The sequence below is a fragment of the Myotis davidii genome, unplaced genomic scaffold, assembly GCF_000327345.1.
Source record: "Myotis davidii unplaced genomic scaffold, ASM32734v1 scaffold18, whole genome shotgun sequence".
Taxonomy (NCBI): Eukaryota; Metazoa; Chordata; class Mammalia; order Chiroptera; family Vespertilionidae; genus Myotis; species Myotis davidii.
In genome coordinates this window covers 4,760,110-4,782,960 of record NW_006292696.1, presented here as the reverse complement: position 1 = coordinate 4,782,960, position 22,851 = coordinate 4,760,110, and the positions used below count along the sequence as shown (strand labels likewise).

Sequence of the window (22,851 nt, the reverse complement as noted above, 5' to 3'; positions counted from 1 at the left end):
TTGCTAGGGACTTGCCCGGCACTTGCTCTCTACCTCTATTTGTTATCTTTCTTCTATCATTGACAGTCCCTCTAGGTTGTGGGCTGCTTGCCTGTGTTCCTGAGAAGCATCTACGGTACCAGTCTATAGACTGTGTTTTCTTTAGTGAATTACCGGTATGTTTACCGGTAATAAACTTGCACTGTTTTATGTATATGTTTGATTACATACAGCCTTGTGACAGTTTTCCTGCATGTCATAAGCATTTGAATATAAATTAAAATGTTAAAATCAAATCTGATACTGTTTTACCTTTTATTTGGTGTGTGGAAGGTGTGCGGAAGAGGGGGTAGTCTTATACGGCGAGTATATAACAAACTCTGTATTTTGAGTGGAAATGTTAGGGGGTCGTCTTATACGCCCAGTCGTCTTATACGCCAGCAAATACAGTACATTATCTCAATCCTCATAAAATAATCTATGAGGTAAGTACTATTTCTTTCATATCTTAGAAAGATAAGTAACTTCCCCCAAATCACACACTTAAAAAGATTTGCACCCTTGCCGAAACCGGTTTGGCTCAGTGGGATAGAGCGTCGGCCTGCGGACTAGGGGGTCCCAGGTTCGATTCCGGTCAAGGGCATGTACCTCAGTTGCGGGCACGTCCCCGGTGGGAGATGTGCAGGAGGCGGCTGATCGATGTTTCTCTCCCATCGATGTTTCTAACTCTCTATCTCTCACTCCCTTCCTCTCTGTAAAAAATCAATAAAATATATTTTAAAAAAAAAAAGATTTGCACCCAACTTTTTGTCTCCAAAGCCTATATAAACCAAAATAAAGGCTGATCAGAAATTTTACAATCAGATTAATCATCTCCAAATATCAATCGCTGTACTGAAAAAAAGGTGGGGGGCAATTAGAAAGGAGAGGGGGAAGGCTTCTTGCCAGTCCTGACCCAACTGCATCCCTAACCTTAAGGAATGCTTTGTTCCTGAGGTCAAAGGACGCTCTGGAGCAGGGGTCCTCAAACTACAGCCCGCGGGCCACATGCAAATACAAATATTGTATTTGTTCCCGTCTTGTTTTTTTACTTCAAAATAAGATATGTGCGGTGTGCGTAGGAATTTGTTCATAGTTGTTTTTTTTTAAACTATAGTCTCGCCCTCCAACGGTCTGAGGGACAGTGAACTGGCCCCCTGTTTAAAAAGTTTGAGGACCCCTGCTCTGGAGAGTATAGTATAAAGCTTCAAAACGTCCTATATCTGAGGGACCTTAGGCAAGTTTTTACTTTGGAGGGCTCTAAGTTCCTTGTCTGAAAAATGGGGACGTACACTACACAGAATGGTACGAGAACGGGAGAATACATAAAAAGCGAGCAACACAGCCCCAGGCGAGGTCAGCTGCGCTGTCTGCAACGCGGGCCCTGCAGGTGTCAGCAGGCACTGGAGCGGGAACCAGGGAGGCGGGCCGCTGCGGTGAGGTTGGGAGAGTCTGACCATGTTCAGAAAGATCAGAAAAGACATTGCAGCCCAAGATGGTTTGGCTCAGTGGGTAGAGCGTTGATTGAAGGGTCCCAGGTTCGATTCCCGCCAAGGGCATATGCCTAGGTTGCAGGCTCGATCCCCAGTGCCGATCAATGATTCTCTCTCATCATTGATGTTTCTCTCTCTCCCCCACCCCCTCCTTCCTCTCTGAAAACAATTTTTAAAAAAAGAAGAAAGAAAAGAGACATTGCAGGTAATCCTAATCCTGATCCCCCGAGGGCTACGTAATAAGGCGGCGGAATGGTGGGCCAAGAGCCTAAAACGGAGCCCGCACAGAGGCTCCCAGTAACTGAAGGGCTAGTAAGGCCGTGGCCCTTCTGCAACTCCGAGGCCACTTACCCCACGGTCAGCTTCCGCCTCAGGCTCTGCATCCAGAACGCACCTGCAACAGCAACACAAGCCGTCAACTCAGACCCCCACCTCCTCTCCCTTCTACCGCCCCTTAACCACCAAAATCCTCACCCAGACGGTCCAATACTGCCGCCGCCATCTTGCTCCTCCCCTCTACGGAAGCCTCCGAGCTCAGTCAGCGTCTGGACAGGACGCATGCGCGATTCTCCGCTTTCCTTCCCCCCCCGCCCCCCGGGGAAAACCCGTCAGTACCTACACCCACGGTGTTGTCATGGAGACCACTAAGACGCTGCCAGCGCTGCCAGCGCTTAAGGCGTGGTCAGCCCAACCTTGCTAAGGAATGAATGACTTAACAAAGGCTGAAAAGTAGTCAGTTTCCGGAAATTCATCGGGATCCAGAAAAATTACGAAATCTCACCTCACAAATAGTCCGAAAGGATTAGGGGAGCAGAGACCTCGAACAAGCCACCTAACCTGGGTGGGCCTCAGGGTTCTAGCCAGTGAAATAGAATAATTATCCTTACAGCAGTTTTAAGAGCTCCACTGGAGATCACGTGGAAAGATATTTTATAAAACAAACAGTTCAAATATAAAGTAATGATGTCCTAATCCCTATTAATCTCCAGGTTGAACTACAAGAGATAAAAGTTAATTACCATCGGGCACTTGCTACTGTCTATGTCCAGCGAGCATTTCACTAAATCTCAGTATTCCTCAGAGCGATGCAACAAGGCATAGATCATTATTTTCCTTCTTCAAACGAAGAAAGAGGCTTAGGATAAGCTAAAGTCTTTTAGATAACAACTGGCAAAAACCTGTAGTCCATCTAAGGCGTTATGCCTCCGAAGTTAGTACCCCCTACCCATATCCAAAGACATGCGTTTTACCTCTATGTATTTAGATATCTCGGGTTTCGTTTGCTACATACGGGAGTGCCAGCTATCCAGTGCAAGCAATACCGGAGCAGGAGAGTGTAGCGCAGCAGTGTGAGCACCTGACCGTTTGCGTTGGAAGGAAACTTCCATTCTTTTCCTCCGCAGCACTTAGCACATACAGTTTCACGGAGCTGGCACTCAATCAAATGGAGTCACTCTACTCTTCTCCCTGAGTTACCAAGAACCCGGAGCCAGAATTTCCACCCAAGAGCACAAACTCTTTATTTTTATTTTTTTTGAGTTCTGATTGGAACTTTTATCTATTTGTTAGATATCTTTGGATAGATCCTTGTAGCTATCTTTCAACCTTTTCATCTCATGGTACACATAAACTAATTACTAAAATCGTGTGGCACACCAAAAACTGTATTTTTTTTTTTAAATTTGAGCAAAAAAAGGGGGGGGCATAATTTTGATTCATTCATACCGAGACGCTATTGTTGTGTTGGCTGTCCTTATTTTTTTATTTGACAATCTAAGGGAAACGGGGTCAATGCCCCTGACTAAATAGCCAGGTATTGCGTGTTTTAAAAATTCTTGCTGTCGCGGCACACCAGTGGAAAATCTCTGCTTTAAAAAGCATCGCCAGAGCTAGCGAAGTGCCCTCGCAGGGAGAGTTCAAAATTCCTTGGGGCGGCGTTAAACCGGCGGAGCGGGAAGATGACTCCACCGGTCTAACCCGTTAATTATGTACCTCGACTGTAGGAAGCGAGAAAGCCTAACCCCGGGTTTGTCCCAGTGGCTTCTTACCTCCTCCCCGGTGGCTCGTGATCATGGGCCAGGAGCCGCGCACGCTGCCTCCCTCCCCCAACTGGTACTGCGCCCGCTGCAGCGATGCGGTCCCCGGGGGCCTCTTCGGGTTCGCGGCGCGGACCTCCGTCTTCCTTGTCCGCGTGGGCCCGGGCGCAGGCGCGATCCCTGGGACGCCCCCATTTCGAGGTAACTCCCTGCTCCTGCCCCCACCTTTCCTGCACGTCTAGCGTTCCCTGGAGGCGCCGAGTATGCGCCTTCAGCCACCCCCTTCTACAGAAGGGGTAACTGAGGCCCCGGCAGGGAGAAGAGTCTGCTCACAGCCCCTAAACGGAGTCGCGTCCCGATCTCCAAGACTGAGCTACACTGCGCTGTGGATGAGCGGCCCCGCCTCCCGGCGCCCTCACGAGGGACTGCTCGCTTCCCCAGGAAGTTATCTCTGTCCAGACCCAGGAATTTTTAACATCTGTGGTCTCCCTCCCCTCCCCGACCCATTGCACGTGGATCCCTTAGGAGCCTTCTTGGGGTTGGGGTTGCCTTCAGCTCCAGGCCCTAAGCAAGATCCTACAAATATGATACTCATTTCTGTGAGATGAACGCATGGAGCCAGGTGCCGTTAGGCTCCAAACTAGGTCTTGATTATATCTTGGGATATGGCATGCCAGCTATTCTACTCCAAACGATCTCTGGCCAGATCTAAGTAAGAATCCCATTTCTTTAAAACTTTTTTTATTATTTTATTTTTAAATCCTCACCCAAGGACATTTTTTCCATTGATTTTTAGGGAGAGAGGAAGGGAGAGAGAAAGACAGAAACACCGATGTGAGATACATCGATTGGTTGCCTCCCACATGCCCCTGACCAAGGCCAGGAGCCTGCAACCAAGGTGCGTGCCCTTGACCAGAATCAAACCCAGGACCCTCCAGTCCACAGGCCAACGCTCTATCCACTGCACCAACCAGCTAGGGCTCCCATTCTTCATTTGGGCTGCTCCTCGGCCTGTGAACTAGGCACATCAGAGAATATCAACAGCCTTTTACAGTTGAGAGGACTGAGGCCCCAGGAAATAAAATGACTTGTCTACAGTCACGTGGCAGAGCCAGTACCCACACTTGGGAGTTTTTGACTGTGAGTCCCCGGATATTTTTGTTACATCATGGAACAAGTGAGATCCCACTCAGCATCTAACAACAGCCTGATTCAGCCAGAAATCTCAGGTAGCCCTTTAACCCGGAGTCTGGTTTTGCTTGAAGTCACAGGGGAGCTGGTGGGACACACTGAAAGAGTCTCCGGCTTCACGTTTTCTCATCACCCGGGTCAGTACAACCTTTGTGCCACCAGCTCTGACGATGGGACTGTGAAAATCTGGGACGTGGAGACAAAAGCAGTTGTGGCAGAACATGCACTCCATCAGGTACCACGGCTTTCTGGTTTCTCAGACTGTCACGTATCTGTGCCAAGCGTCCTTTTGTTTCAAGTATAGTTTTGCTAGCTCGTTTGTGCAAGTTAACTTTTACAGTTGTGTTCATAAAGTAAATAAGGAGCTCTGTGTTGTAAGAGACATTTTTGGAAGGCAAGACTTATAAACTGAAGGTCAGCAGACTACACTGCTGCCTGTATTTGCAAATTGTTTTACTGTAATACAGCCAGTCGTTCATTTGAGGATTGTTCACAGCTTCAGTATTGGCTGCCTGCATGCTACATTCGCAGCGTGGAATAGTTGCGTCAGAGAAAATGTGGCCCACAAAATCTAAAGTATTTACTGTCTGGTTAGGCTGCTGATATAAACTATAAATCAGTAAATGAAACTTGATTTACCTGTCTTTTGAGAGAATGTTGGAAAGGAACACAGTTAACTTACTCTTAGTAAGAACTCTGCATTAAGCTGTTAAAGACATTATTTCAAATGGTTCTTTGATCCTCAATAGCCTAAATTCTCCTACCATTTGGTTAGTATAGTCTTGCTACACAAGTGGTATTTATTAGGTACCTATAATGTGCCTCATACTGGTTAAAAACTAAGTGAAAATTCAGCATTGACAAGTGAGAAGCAAATATATTTGTTTTGTTTTAAAGCACACAATATCAGCATTGCATTGGTCTCCTCGGGTAAAGGACCTAATAGTATCTGGAGATGAAAAAGGCGTGGTTTTCTGTTACTGGCTTAACAGAAATGACAGCCAGCACCTCTTTGTAGAGCCCAGGACCATTTTCTGCCTTACTTGTTCACCTCATCATGAAGACTTAGTAGCCATTGGGTAAGTAGTGTTCTATCTGTATTGATCATTTATCTGTGCTTTTGCTCACATATTGCATTTGCTTTCCCCTCTCCTGTCCCTTTACTCCTCAAAGGAAACCATTTATAGGTGTTAACCACTTCCCCTGACCCCTTGGCGTCCTTTAGTCCTGTGACCTCCAGGTCCAACAATCTCTTCCACTCTCTGTTGTTAATTCCTCCGTTTCTAGGATAGCTTCCTTCCCTCATTCTTCACATCTTCACCTTGTTCTCTGTCTTTACTTGCCCTTGGATATAACATTTACTCCCAGAGAATCAAATGGCTCAGCTCTGTCTCTCTGGTTCTCAGCTCTCCCTCTAGGTTGGGAAAGTGACCTGGCATTGGGATCTGTCTCCTTATTGGTCACCAAGGTGGTTTTCCCACGAGCTGCCTGAGTGGGCTTCCCCTTCCCTCACCACTCTATCTAATTTCTCTCCCAAAGATGTCCATTCACTCTGATTTAAAGACTGGATAAGCACTAGAAAGTCTGACTGGAGAGGATTCAAGAGGCGGGGGAGGGGCGTATAAGGTAGTAAAGTCTACATGGAGACAACGTTGCCACAGTTTGTTTCCCAAAAATGTGCATAGACACGAAGCCAAGAGGTATCCAGGGGTCGAGGGAGTATTAGACAGAAGATAGCAAGGGCGTGCTTTTATGCTGATGAAAATGCAGCAGAAGTGGGAGAGCTTGTTACAAGGGTGAATCGTGATAAGACTTAGCCATTGGTAAGTACTGTTGTATCTGTATTGGTCACAAGTAGAAAGAGCAGCGGAGACAATGGAAATAGTGCGGGTAACTTTGTAGATCTGTTGGAAGGGGCGGGTGCTTCTTTCTGATGGCTTCTGATTTTCTCAGTGAGGCATAAGTCAGAAAGGAGATGGAGTCAAGTTCACGGTGGGGACGGGACTGGATGCAGGAAGAAGGTATGAAAAGTCATCTCAGAGAATAGGAAAATGAACTTACTGGGGGAAATTGTAGTCCCTGTTGAGTGCCAAGCTAAGGATCATGGTCATGACTTTAAACTATTCACACTGGTTAAGAAAGAAGATGGTTGAATTCAACCAGGTTTGAGGTTTTGTGGAGTAAATACCCCTGAGAGAGAGGGACAAGAAGATAAGGGTTTTTAAAGGAGTGAATAATAGTGAAAATGGAAGGAACCTGTGGATCGGCAGTCTCTGTGCAGTGGGGGGCACTAGAGAGGGAGCAGAAAGGGTGGTAGGCAGGGGTCAGAGAAGGTTAAACCACACTGACCTTGAAAGATGAGCTGGAATTCACAAGAAGAGAAGAGTCAGATACAGTCAGACACAGGATTGAATGAGAATGATTGTTTTCCAAGGACCTTCAAAATGGTGATTATTTCTTGAGAGCTTGATTGCCTATTATGTTACAGAACTTTAGGTTTTCAAAGTCCATATTCTTTGAAGATTAACATATTCTATGATTTCATTTTTTTTTAAATATATTTTATTGATTTGTTACAGAGAGGAAGGGAGAGGGAAAGATACACTGAGCCAAACCGGCTTTGGCTATGATTTCATTTTTTAATAAAGCTGTAATGATGGAAAATTTTATAAAAGGAGAAAACTAAGTAAATAAAGCTGTCACTGGTATTTTTCCCTGTAGAAGTATCTGTTAGGTAGGAAGTGCAAATAGGTGCACACATTTAGAGAGCAGCTTTGCATTTCTTAGTAAAGCAAAGAGGTGCATATCTTACATCCTGACAGTTTCATTACTAGGCATCAAACCAGAAATTGTCTTAGGTGTGTATAAGAACATTAATGGCAGCATTTTTTGTTTGTAATAGCTAAAAATGTAAGCCCTTCAAAAGGAAAAGGAATAAAAAAGTTGAGGTATATTCAGATGATGGAGGACTACACAACAGTATAAATGGCTGGCCAGGAACAGTTACATGTGCCAACATGGCTGACTCACAAATAGAATGAGTTAAGGAAGCAAGTTGCAGAAAGAGACCACATGATATCATTTATATGAAGTTTTAAAATCTATATATATATATATACACCCTCCAGTGCAACAAATTCGTGCACCGGGCCTCTAGTATATAAAATAATTGTGTATTTTATTTAGGAATGTAAACAAAGAAAGGCTAGGAATGATGTAACACAAAATTCATAACTAGCAATTTCCCTCTAGGGAAGAGAGGGACAGAGTTTGGGTAAGGACTTCAACTGTATTGATAATTGTTTTTTCTTAGTCTGAGTGGTAGATACTTTGTGTCTGAAATACTTTACCACTTAAAAAAAAGCTGTTAGAATTTCTCAGCCTCTTTTGAACTCACTGAATGAGATAGCCTTGGAATACCCAGATCTAGAATTAAGAGTTCTGCAGCTTTTGTTAAATTTCTAGTTGGAAAAGCAGGATTGCTGGTATAAAGAAGGAGTTTTTTGAGTGTAATTAGAGGAACTGCTGGGCCCCTAAAAGAACTTAGAACGTAATCACACTCCCGTTTGAGCTTTGTGCCAGGTAACGTGCACTATTACTATTACAAGATTGATCATGGAGGAGGATTTGAAAAATCAGGAAGCATGAAATGAACACTTTAGAAAAAGGACAAAGTTAATTGTTTTTTGTCTTCTTCTCCCCAACTCCCAATGCACTTAACTTTTAAAAATGCACAATAACTCCTCAGGCAAAATTTTACTGGAAAACAAAATGTTTTCTAACTTGTTTTTCAGCTACAAGGATGGCATAGTGGTTATAATTGACATCAGCAAGAAAGGAGAAGTTATTCACAGGCTTCGGGGCCATGATGATGAGATCCACTCCATAGCCTGGTGTCCTCTGCCTGGGGAAGACTGTTTACCCATAAATCAAGAGGAAAATTCAGGTAGCCGTCATTTTAGGAAGGGTTCTGTATTCTTTAGAGCTAAGGAACACAATGTGTAGAATTGTATCGTTTGAATTATATTTAAAATGTGACTTTTGCAGATCAGATATATGAAAGCTAATAGCTAAGATCCTGGAACCCTTGCAAACTATTTTTTCTCTGAGATAAGTGCCTGTTTCATGTAACAAAATTACCATCTCTATCCTAGAAGAACCTGAACTTCCTAATGGGAAAGTTATAGCACAAACTCCAGTAACAAAAGGCTGCTACTTAGCCACTGGAAGCAAAGATCAGACCATTCGAATCTGGAGCTGCTCTCGAGGCCGAGGTAAGATCGATGTTTGATCATTTCTTTTGCGATATAACCTAGATTGGTCCAGGAGAGGCATAAGTTGTTTATTCTGCCTTGTACTGAGAGTATGTCATCTGTCAAAAGCGGTTCCTTTACTTTTCTATGCAGACAGTTGTTCCCCAACCTAGCCTAGACTAGAACTCTGTGCTCCTAACATCTGGCTTTGGTATTGGAGGTGAGGGTTTCTGTTACATTCATAGAAGGGTCGCTCTGTAGCATGGGGGGATAAGATGTTTGTTGAGGCTAGGAATATTGGAACTTGGCAAGGCCTTGATCAGAGGAATGGAAAAGATCACTAGAGTTAGAACTTTTTAAAATAATACATATTTTTATTTATTTCAGAGAGGAAGGGAGAGGGAAAGATAGAAATACCAATGATGAGAAAGAATCATTGATTAACTGACTCCTACATGCCCCAAACTGGGGATCGAGCCCACAACCTGGGCAAGTGCCCTTGACAGGAATCGAACCTGGGACCCTTCAGTCCATAGGCTGATGCTCTATCCACTGAGCCAAATCAGCTAGGGCTAGAGTAAGAACTTTTAATGCACAGATGCAGAATAAATAATATACACCCACTAGAGACGTGCATATTTAAATGTAGAAGCTCAGCCATTCAGCTTTCCTAAGCATTTCTTTGAGCAGAGCTTTTACCGTAAGATTGAGAGAAGATCCAGGCAGAGTGGATGTTACCTGTATAGTAAAAATCAAACCTTTCACTTTATAGCAGTCTATTTTCTCTACTTAAACCATAGAAGCTTTATCATCTGTCCAAATGCATTTGTGCATGTAAACCAAGTAGCATAGTTAGGGCTTAGTCAGTGGTAGCTATTAGCATAATTTGGGGAAACAGAATGTTTTAGGATTTGTGGATGGCTTTTGGACATACTTTGGCTGATTCTCTCAAGTAGGGATAACATCAGGCTAAGAATCCATCCAGAAGGGTAACTTCTAAACTTTAATGATGCTGAGGAATAAAAAAAATAAATAATACACTTATGGACAACTGTCTTCAATTTTTCTGAATCAGAATCTCTTGGGGTTGGGCCCTGGCTTATGAATTTTAGAAATTCCACCAGTGGTTCTGATACTCCGTAGAAACTAAGAACCACCGGTTAGTAGCATCCAGGGGTGGAGGGACTTCCCTGTCACATGTCAATGCCAGCTTTGTCCCCTTCGTTAGATTTCTTCACAGCTAGAAGAAGGAACCCCACCCTCTGTCCTGCCAACTTTGGAGAATCAGATTGTATTACCACCTGGGTGCTCAGTTCTAGTCGGAAACTCACTTCCTCGGCCTGTAAAAGCTTTGACTTAAATTAGCTAGACTAGTATTAACCACTAAGCATAATAGTGTTACCAGGAGAAAATGAGGTCTGAATCCTAAGTAACCAAACTAACAAACTTCTAAACCACGAACTATGCAGTACTTCCCTCTTATCTGAGAGGAATACTTCCCAAGAGCTCCACGGGATGCCTGAAACCTCAGATAGCACCAAACCCTATATAGACTTACGTTTTTTCCTATTCATACATACCTGTAATAAAGTTTAATTTATAAATTAGGCACAGTAAGAGATTTAAAATAATAATAATTAAGTATAACAATTATAATGACATACTGTAATAAGTATGTGAATGACTTTGAGGCCATTATTAAGTAAAATGGATTACCTGAACACAAGCACTGTGAGACCATGGTAGTCTGTCTGATCACCTACTAAGTGACTAACGGGGGGAAGCACATACGACATGGATACATTGGACAAAGGGATGATTCGTGTTCAGGGCAGGACAGCACAAGATTTCATCACACTACTCCGAACAGTGTGAGATTTAAAACAGGAATTGTTATTTCTGGAATGTTCCGTTTAATGTTTTTGGACCATGGCTGCCCACAGGTTACTGAAGCCGCAGATAGAGGGGGTTACTGCATTGTGAGCTGCTAATGACTTTATGCTAATCTGCAGGTGTGATGACTTTGAAATTGCCCTTTCTGAAGAGAAGAGGAGGGGTAGACCCAACTGTTAAGGAGCGCCTTTGGCTGACACTCCATTGGCCCAGGGATCAGCCAACACAGCTGGTATCTAGCTGTTTTGGGTAAGTCTTTTTCCTGGTCATGCCCTTTGACATGTTTTGTTTTCTTCTCTAGCCTCAGGAATTCCTGGACTTGCAGATGGAAAAAGCAGTGGCTGAGGCTTATATTATGATAGGCCATTTGTATTGGAAAAATCATGGGATCGATATCTGTGTTGTGTAATAAGAGAGTTGTGAAAAGATCAAATAAGTATAGCCTGGTGGGTAAGAATGGACTCTGAAGTCAGGCAGAATTGAATTTCAGAATCAGTCCATGACTTACCTGCTGTGTATTCATGAGCAAGACCCTTCACTTTCTGAGCTTCAATTACTTCACATATAAAAAGAGGAGGTTATAGGATCTCCTATCTCTTAGGATGATTAGAGCCATTCAGTAAACAAAATTTGAGAATCAGCTTTTAGTTGCTTGAGATAATAAAGTGAATTTATCAGAAAAGGCCCTGCTTTTAAATGAAATAATACAGGTAAAGCATATAGAAATCTCACCAAAACATTAGTCATGGCCCTACCCCCTGCCACCCTCACTGACCCAAAAAAGAGATATTATATCTTAAAGCCTTTGGGGCTATGCAATTGTGGCATTTCCTAATTAAAGCTGTTAGGAAAATCTGTTCAAAAGGTAGTCCAGTACAGTCCTATGGTCCAGAAAGGAGGAAAGCTATGATGAAGTACCATCCTGCCTCTGATTCCTCCAGCTACTTGGTTCCTCTCCCTGTAGGACTGACTCCTTGTTTTTGTGTGTGCTTCCAGAGATATCCGGTGCATACTTCAGAGTTGTTCTCTACATATAGGAACAATGAACAGAAATTACTTTGCAACTGGGCCCACGCTCTGGCCCAGAATCTCTTCTTTTCAAAAGGCTTGTGAAAGAGAACTAATGCCTGTCCTCCCTTCGCAGAGGTGAATTGCTGCTGTGGGATCTCACTCAGTCTTGGAGACGGAAATATACCCTCTTTAGTGCCTCAGCAGAAGGGCAGAATCATTCAAGAATTGTGTTTAATTTATGTCCGTTGCAAACTGAGGATGACAAACAGCTGCTGCTTTCCACATCGATGGACAGAGATGTAAGGACAGCTTATTCCTGTGTTCAGCACGGAAAAGCGGTGATTTATGGCTTACATGGGACTAGAGGGCTTTTTCAAACCAGCCGTCAGTTCCATTCATACCCCACCTCACCTCCAGTTCCTATTTCAGTTACTGTTACCGATTGGCACTAAACACAGTAACAGCAGAGAGGTAGGGGGCAGGGGAGCAACCACCAAGATGCCCTTTTGTTGAAGCAGATGTGATAAAGAAGAGTAGATGTGTCCAGGGAAGGATATGTGAGATCATCATGCTTTGGCTTTATTATGTCCTTGTCTGTAGTTCGGTAGCAGAATCATCTGCTCTTGGTGATATCTCTAAGGGAGAATTGGCTCTAAGAGTCTGTGGCCTTACTCTTTTGCCATTAAGCTAGGCTCATTTGATAAACTTTTTCTCCCAAGTCCCTCTGTTACACAAGTTACAGTTAAAACCTTAGCACTGCTCTTCCCATCGGTATGATACTGATATTTTGCTTTTTGAGGTAACACTGATTTTTTCCGGTATCTTGAGACCATCTTTATTGCTTAGAGTTTCCAAATGAGCAAATCACTGATGTGCTAATACAATAGAGTAGAAAGGCCACTGACCTTGTAAGTGGCAGGCCTGGTTCTGGTTTATTAATTGTATGGCTCAGAATTCACGTGACATCTCTGGGAATAAACGTAGGCTAAGATCCCTCTGAGCTCTACAATTTATTATTGGTTTTCTAAGGCATGCTTTTTCAGTTAAATTACACTATCTCTGTTTACTCTCTAAACCCATCCTATTTGAAATGTTGATTCCTTTTCCTGTTTCTCTGATCTTTTTTATATTTAGGCCTAACTCTTCATCTTTTCAGGTAAAATGCTGGGACATGGCCAGCCTGGAGTGCTGCTGGACCCTGCCTTCCCTTGGTGGCTTTGCCTACAGCCTGGCTTTCTCTCCTGTGGACACAGGCTGTTTGGCCATAGGCGTTGGAGATGGCATGATCCGTGTGTGGAATACAATCTCCATAAAGAACAACTATGATGTGAAAAATTTTTGGCAGGGTGTCAAGTCCAAGGTTACAGCGGTACGGATGCTCTCTTTGAGCTTACTGTGAACTTATTTTCAAGTCAGTAATTCTCTTTTAGAGAATACCTTTTCATTTAAATGAACTCTGTTGAGAATCACAGGTTGTTCAAGGGTATTTTCAATAGAGTTTGCAACTGGGGGAAGTGAAGGATTCTCTCCAAACAAACCCATTATCTCCAAATTTAGAATTTAAAGCTTTGTTCAAGTTACCATGTTTTCTAATAGTAAGAAATTAGAAATAACCTGGATGTGCATTCATGGAAGATAATTATTAGTTATAACCACAAGGAATGGTATCAATCTATTAGAAATGACACTGCAGATCTTTATTTTATGTGAAAAGATGGTAATGACTCACAAAGAATGCAAATGACAAAACACAGAAAGCACATTATAAAACCACATATATAAATTTTTTTGTTTTTTTCTAAAGTGAGACCTCTGTTGTGGCCATTTAGTCTAAAAGCAATAAATGTTTCTCCACTCCATTCACCCATTTCCATAATCCATTGAACTAAAGTTGACAATTTGTGATGTATCTTTCAAAATTTTAATATTAGGATCATATTTTCTAAATCGTTCTGGCATTTTTTAATCCCCACTCAACAGTATATCATGTACATCATTTATATGTTTGAATCTATTTTTGTTTTTTTCAATTGTATATATTGTAAGATTATTCACCAAAAAGTTCAATACTGGCAATGGGGTGTTTTGGAGGTGACATTACCAGTAACTCTCACTTTGTTTTTAATACTTCTTTGTTTCTCTTTTAAATAACGAGAATTTGTAAAATTAGAAGACACCAAGAGCAAGAACGTTTTCCACTTAAACTCCTGAAGGATAATCTGAGAATTCCCATTACAGTCGTCTTTCCTCATGTTATTTTTTGTAGCTGTGCTGGCACCCAACCAAGGAAGGCTGCTTAGCTTTTGGAACTGATGACGGAAAAGTGGGATTGTATGACACCTACTCCAACAAGTAAGAGAAAGAGATGATCCTTTGTTTAGGCCATTGACCAAAATGTCAGTGATGGAGTTTGAGTTCAGAAACCCGGACATGCATCAAAATTGGCCTGGAAGCATCTTTAGGAGTCTGGTTCTGAACTTCTTCCTGATTAGGAATATGACCGTTTGACTCTTCAATGACTATTATTTGTTACAGTTTTCAGAATTTGCCATTATAATAACAATCTTTACTATATACTATTTTATATTAAGAGAGAGAATGTGTGTGTGTGAGAGAGTGTGTGGCTCTGAAACTGAGGCTTAAAACTCGAGGTTTAATTTTAAAAATGTATTTTTCAGCTCTGGCCAGTGTGGTTCAGTGGGTTGAGCATCGTCCTGTGCACAAAAAGGTCACTTGTGCGATTCCCACTCGGGCACACGCCCAAGTTGCTGGTTCGGTCCCCTGTCGGGGTGTAACTAGAGGCAACCAATTGATGTTTCTCACATCAGTGTTTCTCCTTTCTCTCCCTTTCCCTTCCTCTCTCTCTTTTAAAAATCAGTAAATAAATAATTTTCAGGTTATGGTGGTTCTGACTTGTGGGAATACAAAGTATTTCCTTTTCCCTCGATTTTATAAATAGTAGTTCTATAGTATGACCTAATGTCCAGCCATATACAAATTAAATTAAATTAAGTTTTATTGGAACCCAGCCATCCTCGTTTGTTTATATCTTTTCCTGTCTGGGGCTGCTTTCATAGTACCACAGCAGAGTAGACTAATTGTGACGGAGATAGCATGGCTCAAAAAGCCTAAAATGTTCACTATCTGGCCCTTTGCAAGATAAGTTTGCCTACCTCTGTTGTACATCATTTGCTTCAAGTGAGAATTATTATACCGCGGTGCTAACCTTTTTGCGATTATTTAAGTAATTATGTGTAATCTACATGTAGTTAACTATTTTTCTCCTTTTTTTTTTCTCACCCAAAGAGCGAGGATATTTTTTCCATTGATTTTTAGAGAGAGTGGGAGGGGAGGGGGCAGTATAGTGAGGAGGGGGCGGAGAGAGAGAGAAGAGAGAAACATGGATGTGAGAGAGACACGTCGATTGGCTGCCTCCGGCACTTACCCTGACTGGGGGTGGGGCTCGAACCTGCGGAATCCAATCTGTGACCCCCTCTGGTGTGCAGGCCGATGCTCTAACCACTGGGCAGTGCCAGCCAGGGCTCCAATTCCCCCTCCCCCATTTTTAATTCTCAAAAAACTATTTAAAAGAAACATCTAAGAAAATAAAACTATGTAACACTAGAAAAGGTATGATTAGGGGGCAGGACGTTGCTGTGGACAAATTCTTAGGCATTCAGCCAGAGCTGCTATTCTGTTTCCTTTAGCCAAAGAAATTTTCGTTTATTGTCTAGAACAGCCGTGGGCAAACTATGGCCCTCGGGCCGGATCCGGCCAGTTTGAAATGAATAAAACTAAAAAAAAAAAAAAGACCGTACCCTTTTATGTAATGATGTTTACTTTGAATTTATATTAGTTCACACAAAACCTCCATCCATGCTTTTGTTCCGACCCTCCGGTCCAGTTTAAGAACCCATTGTGGCCCTCGAGTCAAAAAGTTTGCCCACCCCTGGTCTAGAATAATAACAATATGTCAGACACATGGAAGTAAATAAGTCAACAGCTAGTTCAGCCATAGGTTCCGGAATCTTGGAATTCTAAAGTCATACAAAGAATATAGTATGCACTGAAGGTAATAACCACCCTGCCTTTGACACCTCACATATTATTAACCACCACAGGAACCGTAAGAAACACTTTTGAGACCAAGGTTTCTTTAAAAAAAGAAACAATAAAAAACCCTATTTAAAATCTATCTAAAAATCTTCTCTTAGTTTAAGAATGTGGTATTAAAGACAGGGTAAACCTAAAACTACATTTAGTCTTTTACTGGACTATGAGGTGGAGACATTTGCATGGTGATAGTGTATGCTTAGCAGTAGCTTTAGTTCTGTGCTAAGCAGTTTGCATTTTCTATCTAGTCCTATCTGCCTCTCACTGGGATAGCCTTTACACTGCTATATAACTACAGTAATATTAACATATTTGACATTTAAGTAAAGTAGGCAACTCAGAGGGAGAGATGGGAAAATGTTTATAAACTGACCAGATGAGCAGGTTGGGTGGGGAGAGGGAGGTAACATTTTTTCTGTGTTTAAAGTGTATTTGAGACTTACTGATTTTGTTAGTAGATATCATTACATAGTATGTCATTTAAGTATTTGCTTCTTTACAAATCAGCTATTTGGAGAAGGGTACTGTTAAATTGTTTTTCTCTAATATCAGCAAATAAGTTTATAATAGGAACCTTTTACAAGGAAAAAGTGTTTATTTCCACTATGCCGTTTTGTTTAAATCTTTCTGTTTGTAATCCCCCTTCTCCTAGGCCTCCACAGATTTCCAGCACATACCATAAGAAGACTGTGTATAGTTTAGCCTGGGGGCCACCAATACCTTCCCTGTCACTTGGTAAGTGTTGGAGCCATTTTCTTACAAATGCAAGAGTATTCTCTTTCTTACAGTTTAACCCTAGGATATTCAAGTCCTAAATATTCCAGTGCAGTGACTGCTTACGCTGGCTGCTGTGTAGCCAGGGGTCTGTGAGGGCAGACGTGCTGGGTGAAAGGTCAGAAACCATTCACCCAGAACAAGCCTCCCTAAACTCTACAGCAAACTGAGATTCTCAAGTGACCTCTTTTTGCCGTTCATTGTATTCTGACGCTTTTCCTCTTCTAGGCTTTTCCTCAGCCTTGTCTTTCTCTTTCTTATTCCTAAAGTGATAGTTCCTTCAGAATATCTTTCAAAATGAGTGTGTTCAGCAAAAATCTCTGGTTTTCTTACTCCTCTAAAATGAAACATCTGTAAATTTCCATAGTAACTGCATTACATAGAGAGAATGGTGTAAATCATCAGAACTCAAACAGCATTGCAATCATCTTTCATTCATTCACTTAAATGTTTTTATTGGACCCTTGATTTGTGTCAGGCAGAGTTCTACCAGTGGTGAGAGTAAAACTTGCCCTTTCAGAAAGCCATCACAACTACTGTTTGCTTCTTAAAAATCAACAAGAGGACTGCTCTAACACTAAGGAAGTTTGCTCCTTATCGTTAGTCATAGACATTCCTGCAGCTCCATATATTTAAATGCCCAAAGAGTAGAGTACTTATTTCTGAAAGAAAATATAAAAATTCAAAAACTTTGAGAACATATTTTCTGATTCCAGCTTTGGCACCCCATACTATTTTGAATGACAGAAGAATGCTTAAAACAAATATGTTACATTATAGATATTAATGTAGAATTATTAGTATACCGTTGTTACTTTTACTCCCACCAACTAGGTTCAGATGCAAAGAACTGTGGCTTTATTGCAGTGTATTAAAACAATTGATAGTATGATATGGTGGTGCTTTGGCTGGTACAATGCAAAACTGATCAGCTTTCTTGTCTCATATAGGAGGAGAAGGAGACAGACCTTCCCTTACTTTATACAGCTGTGGAGGGGAGGGGCTTGTCTTACAGCATAACCCCTGGAAGCTTAATGGAGAGGCTTTTGACATCAACAAACTCATCAGGGACACCAATTCAATCAAAGTAAGTTCTTGTGGTTTAAAGTCTTCTCTTGATCTCTGTATCTTTATTTTCTATCTTACATAATAAATGCCATTATTAGAGATATTTGTTATGCTCAGACTTCTTAGATGTTCTTTTTTTTTTTAAATATATTTTATTGATTTTTTTACAGAGAGGAAGGGAGAGAGATAGAGAGTTAGAAACATCGATGAGAGAGAAACATCGATCAGCTGCCTCCTGCACACTCCCCACTGGGGAAGTGCCTGCAACCCAGGTACATGCCCTTGACTGGAATCGAACCCGGGACCTTTCAGTCCACAGGCCGACGCTCTATCCACTGAGCCAAACCGGTTTTGGCCTTTGATGTTCTTTAAAAACTCAGTGAATTAATAAGTTATCACACATATCTTAGAATTCTTTATCCTTGAGTAAAGCAAGGAACTTAACAACAGAATGTTTTATCTCAGTTGCATTGGTGATTTATTGTAAACTTTCAGATCTTGGATATAGAGCATTCTTTTCCAGCCAGCCAGTTCCTCCAGAGTGAGGCCTTGGTAAAATAACTTGGTAAAATGGCATCCACGTGTGGCTGCGGGGTATTTTGCTCAAGATAGAATTGTCATTTGTTTTTTTTAATGAAGTAATTATAGATTTATTAAAAAGCTGCAAAAGTAATTCCCTGTTATCTTTGACCCAGATTCCTGCATTTAATCACATTTGCTTTATATCTTATTAGTATGTCTGTATGCCAGAACTATCTTTTGAAGTGAAATCTTAAATGCTGAGATTTCCTTATTCTTTCAAATGAGCATTTTTTATTATTGCTCATTATTCTTGTATGGCTAGCATAAAAATAACATTTAATCATAAACTGAATTATTTTTATTGACTACATTCCTCCATTGTCTTCTGTGTATTATCTGCACATTAACATTCAACAGTGATTATAGAGACCAGATCCCTGTTCCCAGTGAGCTTTGGATTTTGTAGCAGCTGAATGTATGGATCAGAAACTCATACAAGAAGTTTGGGCTGCAGATGGAAATTTAGAATCCCTTTATGGTAGCTAAAAAAGCTGTGGGTGCCTGGCCCGTGTGGCTCAGTGGTTGGGGTCATTGGTTCGCTTCGCAGTCAGGGCACACGCCCGGGTTCTGGGCTTGATCCCCAGTAGGGGGCATGTGGGAGGCAGCAGATCGGTAATGTTCTTTTTCATCAATGTTTCTCTCTCTATCCCTCTTCCTTCTTCTAAAAAATTCATAAAGCCCTGACCGGTTTGGCTCAGTGGATAGAGTGTCGGCCTGCGCACTGAAGGGTCCCAGATTCGATTCCGGTCAAGGGCATGTACCTTGGTTGCGGGCACATCCCCAGTAGGAGGTGTGTAGGAGGCAGCTGATCAATGTTTCTCTCTCATTGATGTTTCTAACTCTCTATCCCTCTCCCTTCCTCTCTGTAAAAAATCAATAAAATATATATTTTTAAAAAATCATAAAAACATACTTAAAAAGAAAAAAAAAAGCAGCTGTGAGCATGTATGAGTTGGTCTAAAGAGACAAGAAGAGGACCCAGCAGCCTTGGCGACCAACATGAAAAGAAACTAAAGGGATAGAAGAAAACAAGGGCAGGGTGTATGGTTTTTGTTAAGGAGACCATGACCCCTACGTCATCCAAGCCAGCAGATATGTTTCATTCTTTTCTTTTTTTTAAATATATTTTATTGATTTTTTACAGAGAGAAAGGGAGAGAGATAGAGAGTTAGAAACATCGATGAGAGAGAAACATTGATCAGCTGCCTCCTGCACATCTCCCACCGGGGATGTGCCCGCAACCCAGGTACATGCCCTTGACCGGAATCGAACCTGGGACCCTTCAGTCCGGAGGCCGATGCTCTATCCACTGAGCCAAACCGGTTTCGGCTTCATTCTTCATTGTGGGATAAAATTGTTTCTAATGAAGCTCATTTCACAAAGTTTGACATTGTAGACATTTAGTATTTACTGGCCTCTTCTTGTCCCAACTAAGAAATTATAATTAGCCCTAGCTGGTTTGGCTCAGTGGATAGAGAGTCGGCCTGCAGACTGAAGGGTCCTCAGTTCCATTCCAGTCAAGGGCACATGACCAGGTTGCGGGCTTGATCCCCAGTGGGAGGTGTGCAGGAGCTAGCCAATCAATGATTCTCTCTCATCACTGATGTTTTTCTCTCTCCCTCTCCCTTCCTCTCTGAAATCAATAAAAATATATTTTTAAAAAAAGAAATTATTATCAGAACATTTGCTCTTAGTAATTCTTTGGTTATTATATAGATTATTTATAAGAATGGCTATTATATAATTAGAAGATTTTTAAACTCTAGGGATTTTTTCTCTAGTGCTGTCATCATTGGTTTATAAGCTATATACAGAGAGGAACAATGTTTTAGTCAAGATTGGTTTATTTTGCTTTCTAGTACAAACTGCCTGTACACACAGAGATCAGCTGGAAAGCAGATGGCAAAATCATGGCTCTTGGCAATGAAGACGGGTATGTGTTTGTTTCTTTAAAAAAAAAACACCACTTTGTAACTGCACATATATTTGATTGCAAGCTGGCAGATGCCATCTGTAATGTTAGCTGGGGAAGCCCAGTTGTATTTGATATTCTGACTTATCCTTGATGTCTGTGAATGATCCAGGAGCTCTCTGCATCTTTGAAAATTACATAATAAGTTGGATATTTTTATTCCAAGGAGTGTTTGCCTACTCAGTGTTTGGCTGTTTGATGCTTTACAAAATGCTCATCTCCTGCACAGAACTGCCTAAATTCCCCTTCGTTTTTTAAAATGACGCCCAGGCATAAGTCCTCCTTAGGTCTCACCGTGCCCTTTCCACGGTGTTCAGAGTAACATAATCCTAACTCACCCATTGGTTCATTCCTTCTTCCTTTAGCTTCTCTCTAGTACTGTCTATTACAAGAGCCTGATAAACACTTTTCAAAGTTTGGGTTGTTTTTTTTTAAAGCTGAAATACTTGTTTGAGAGACAACCTTTTGCCCCTGCTTCTAAGAGAGTGATAGGTAGAGTTATCCTATTCCACTTCACCTTTCCTTGACTGAGGGAGTGAAGGAGATGCCTGTTTGCGTTAACTGTAAACTTATCCATCTTCCATGTCTTGATGTGTTTCTTATTTCAGATCAATAGAAATATTTCAGGTTCCCAACTTGAAACTGATCTGCACCATCCAGCAGCATCACAAGCTCGTGAATACCATCAGCTGGCACCATGAGCACAGCAGCCAGCCAGAGCTGAGCTATCTGATGGCCTCCGGGTCCAACAATGCCATCATTTATGTGCACAACCTGAAGGCTGTCATAGGTAACTGGTTTCTTCTATACTGGGGGCGCGATCCTCTGTTTAGCTACTTTTCATTCCAGTCTCTATACCTTTTTACTATTAAAATAAATGTTATTCTTATTTTTTTCTGTTTTCAAAAGTAATATATTCATCTTATTTAAAATAAGAAAAATTTCAAATATGACATATATGGTAACTAAGAAAATAAAGTTCCTCCCGTAATATCATCCCTCAATAATAATCCATGTTAGTCAGTTTGCTGAGTGTTTTCTCCAGTTTTTTTGTTTTGTTTTGTTTTGTTAATCCTCACCGGAGGATATTTTTCCCATTAATTTTAGAGTGAGTGGAAGGGAAGGAGATAGAGTACAGAGAGAGAGAGAGCGCACAAGAGAGAAACATCGATGTGAGAGACACATTGATTGGTTGCCTCCCAACTGGGGCCAAGGATTGAACCCGCCACCCTTCAGTCTCAGGCTGACGCGCTAACCACTGAACAATAGTGGCCAGGGCTTCTCCAGATTTTTTAAAGAATAGGTATTGCCAAGTGGCTCTCCAAAAAGACTGTTCCAGTTTATACCACCTTCCTGTAGTGTTTGAGTACTTTACACACAACACCCATCCCATTCACTGCATCCTACTCTCACAACCCTGTGAGGTAGCTTTTGTTATCCTCATTTTCCCCTTGCCTTGTAGAGAGCAATCCTGAATCTCCAGTGACCATTACAGAGCCCTACCGGACCCTCTCAGGGCACACAGCCAAGATTACCAGTCTGGCGTGGAGCCCACACCATGATGGAAGGCTGGTATCTGCTTCCTATGATGGCACAGCTCAGGTACTGTTGCGTCTCTGGGAGTGGGCTCCTCACTGCATACTCTAACTTAAACTCTTTCCTCTTTTCCCCAGTTGTGTGCGTTTCCCTTCCCTCACTGTTACCTTCTACAGAGAGGGATTTTCTGAGTTCTAGGAGGCATCTTAGTTTTATTCCAGGCCCTTGTGAGGCTATGATTGGGTTGTTGTTTTTTACTTAGATGAAAAGGAAAGTATTAATAGAAACTAGCTAAATTCTGATTTTAAGATTTCATTCTAACTTATCACTGTCAGTATGATGGACTTATAAATTGATGTGAAAAACAATTTTTAATAATAAAATGGTAAGTCAGAAATCTCCAAGTTCTAAAAAGTAAAGATGAGCTGCCAAGCCTGAAGTATGAGGTAGGAGTTTCCGGTATCAGAACCAAAACAGACCTTGGGAACTGGAGGGCAGTATCTGTGGTGGATATCTATCTCATGAGACAATAGGGGGTGTGCAGAAGGCAGTCAATCAGTGATTCTCTCTCATCATTGATGTTTCTATTTCTCCCTCTCCCTTCCTCTCTGAAATAAAATTTTAAAGAAAGAAGCAGGTAGGACACTGCTTCAGTTGCCCAGGTACTTGGGGACAAAAGAATCACCTGTGAGAAGTTAGAACCCCAGTATGCACACATGTGCAGGGTAGGCTGAGTTAGAATTCTCCTTAGAAATAACTAGAGGCCTGGTGCATGAAATTCGTGCATGGGTAGGGTCCCTAGACCCAGGGCCGATCTGTAGGGTGGCTGACAGGGTAATTGGGGCCCCTGCTCGCACCTGCCTTGGCTGGCCTGGCACTGCCACTTGCGACACAGTCAGGGCCTGTGGGCT

General features: G+C 41.9%; 2 protein-coding genes across 7 annotated transcripts in view; one reads left to right on the top strand and one right to left on the bottom strand.

Annotated features, from left to right (window-relative positions):
* The window catches only part of MRPL22 (mitochondrial ribosomal protein L22), a 24,639-nt gene extending 22,553 nt beyond the window's left edge, over window positions 1-2,086 (bottom strand). Inside the window, exons 1-2 of one of the 2 annotated variants that reach the window (XM_006766291.2) lie at window positions 1,986-2,074; window positions 1,863-1,905 (exon numbers count right to left, since the gene is read on the bottom strand). In XM_006766291.2, coding sequence (XP_006766354.1) covers window positions 1,863-1,905; window positions 1,986-2,013 — 71 coding nt within the window. In that variant the 5' untranslated portion in view covers window positions 2,014-2,074. Of the gene's footprint in view, window positions 1-1,862; window positions 1,906-1,985 lie in introns of both variants that reach the window. The other variant, XM_015565639.1, reaches the window with a different exon arrangement.
* A 1,456-nt stretch (window positions 2,087-3,542) lies between these two features.
* Window positions 3,543-22,851, top strand: part of GEMIN5 (gem nuclear organelle associated protein 5) — a 40,935-nt gene continuing 21,626 nt past the window's right edge. For 3 of the 5 annotated variants that reach the window (XM_006766288.2, XM_006766287.2, XM_015565634.1), the window contains exons 1-14: window positions 3,543-3,748; window positions 4,813-4,973; window positions 5,636-5,817; window positions 8,533-8,684; window positions 8,893-9,012; window positions 11,004-11,133; window positions 12,029-12,194; window positions 13,052-13,264; window positions 14,162-14,247; window positions 16,661-16,743; window positions 17,733-17,869; window positions 20,292-20,365; window positions 21,013-21,194; window positions 21,867-22,006. In XM_006766288.2, coding sequence (XP_006766351.1) covers window positions 3,583-3,748; window positions 4,813-4,973; window positions 5,636-5,817; window positions 8,533-8,684; window positions 8,893-9,012; window positions 11,004-11,133; window positions 12,029-12,194; window positions 13,052-13,264; window positions 14,162-14,247; window positions 16,661-16,743; window positions 17,733-17,869; window positions 20,292-20,365; window positions 21,013-21,194; window positions 21,867-22,006 — 1,992 coding nt within the window. In that variant the 5' untranslated portion in view covers window positions 3,543-3,582. The remainder of the gene's footprint in view (window positions 3,749-4,812; window positions 4,974-5,635; window positions 5,818-8,532; window positions 8,685-8,892; window positions 9,013-11,003; window positions 11,134-12,028; window positions 12,195-13,051; window positions 13,265-14,161; window positions 14,248-16,660; window positions 16,744-17,732; window positions 17,870-20,291; window positions 20,366-21,012; window positions 21,195-21,866; window positions 22,007-22,851) is intronic. The other 2 variants (XM_006766290.2, XM_006766289.2) reach the window with 1 other exon arrangement.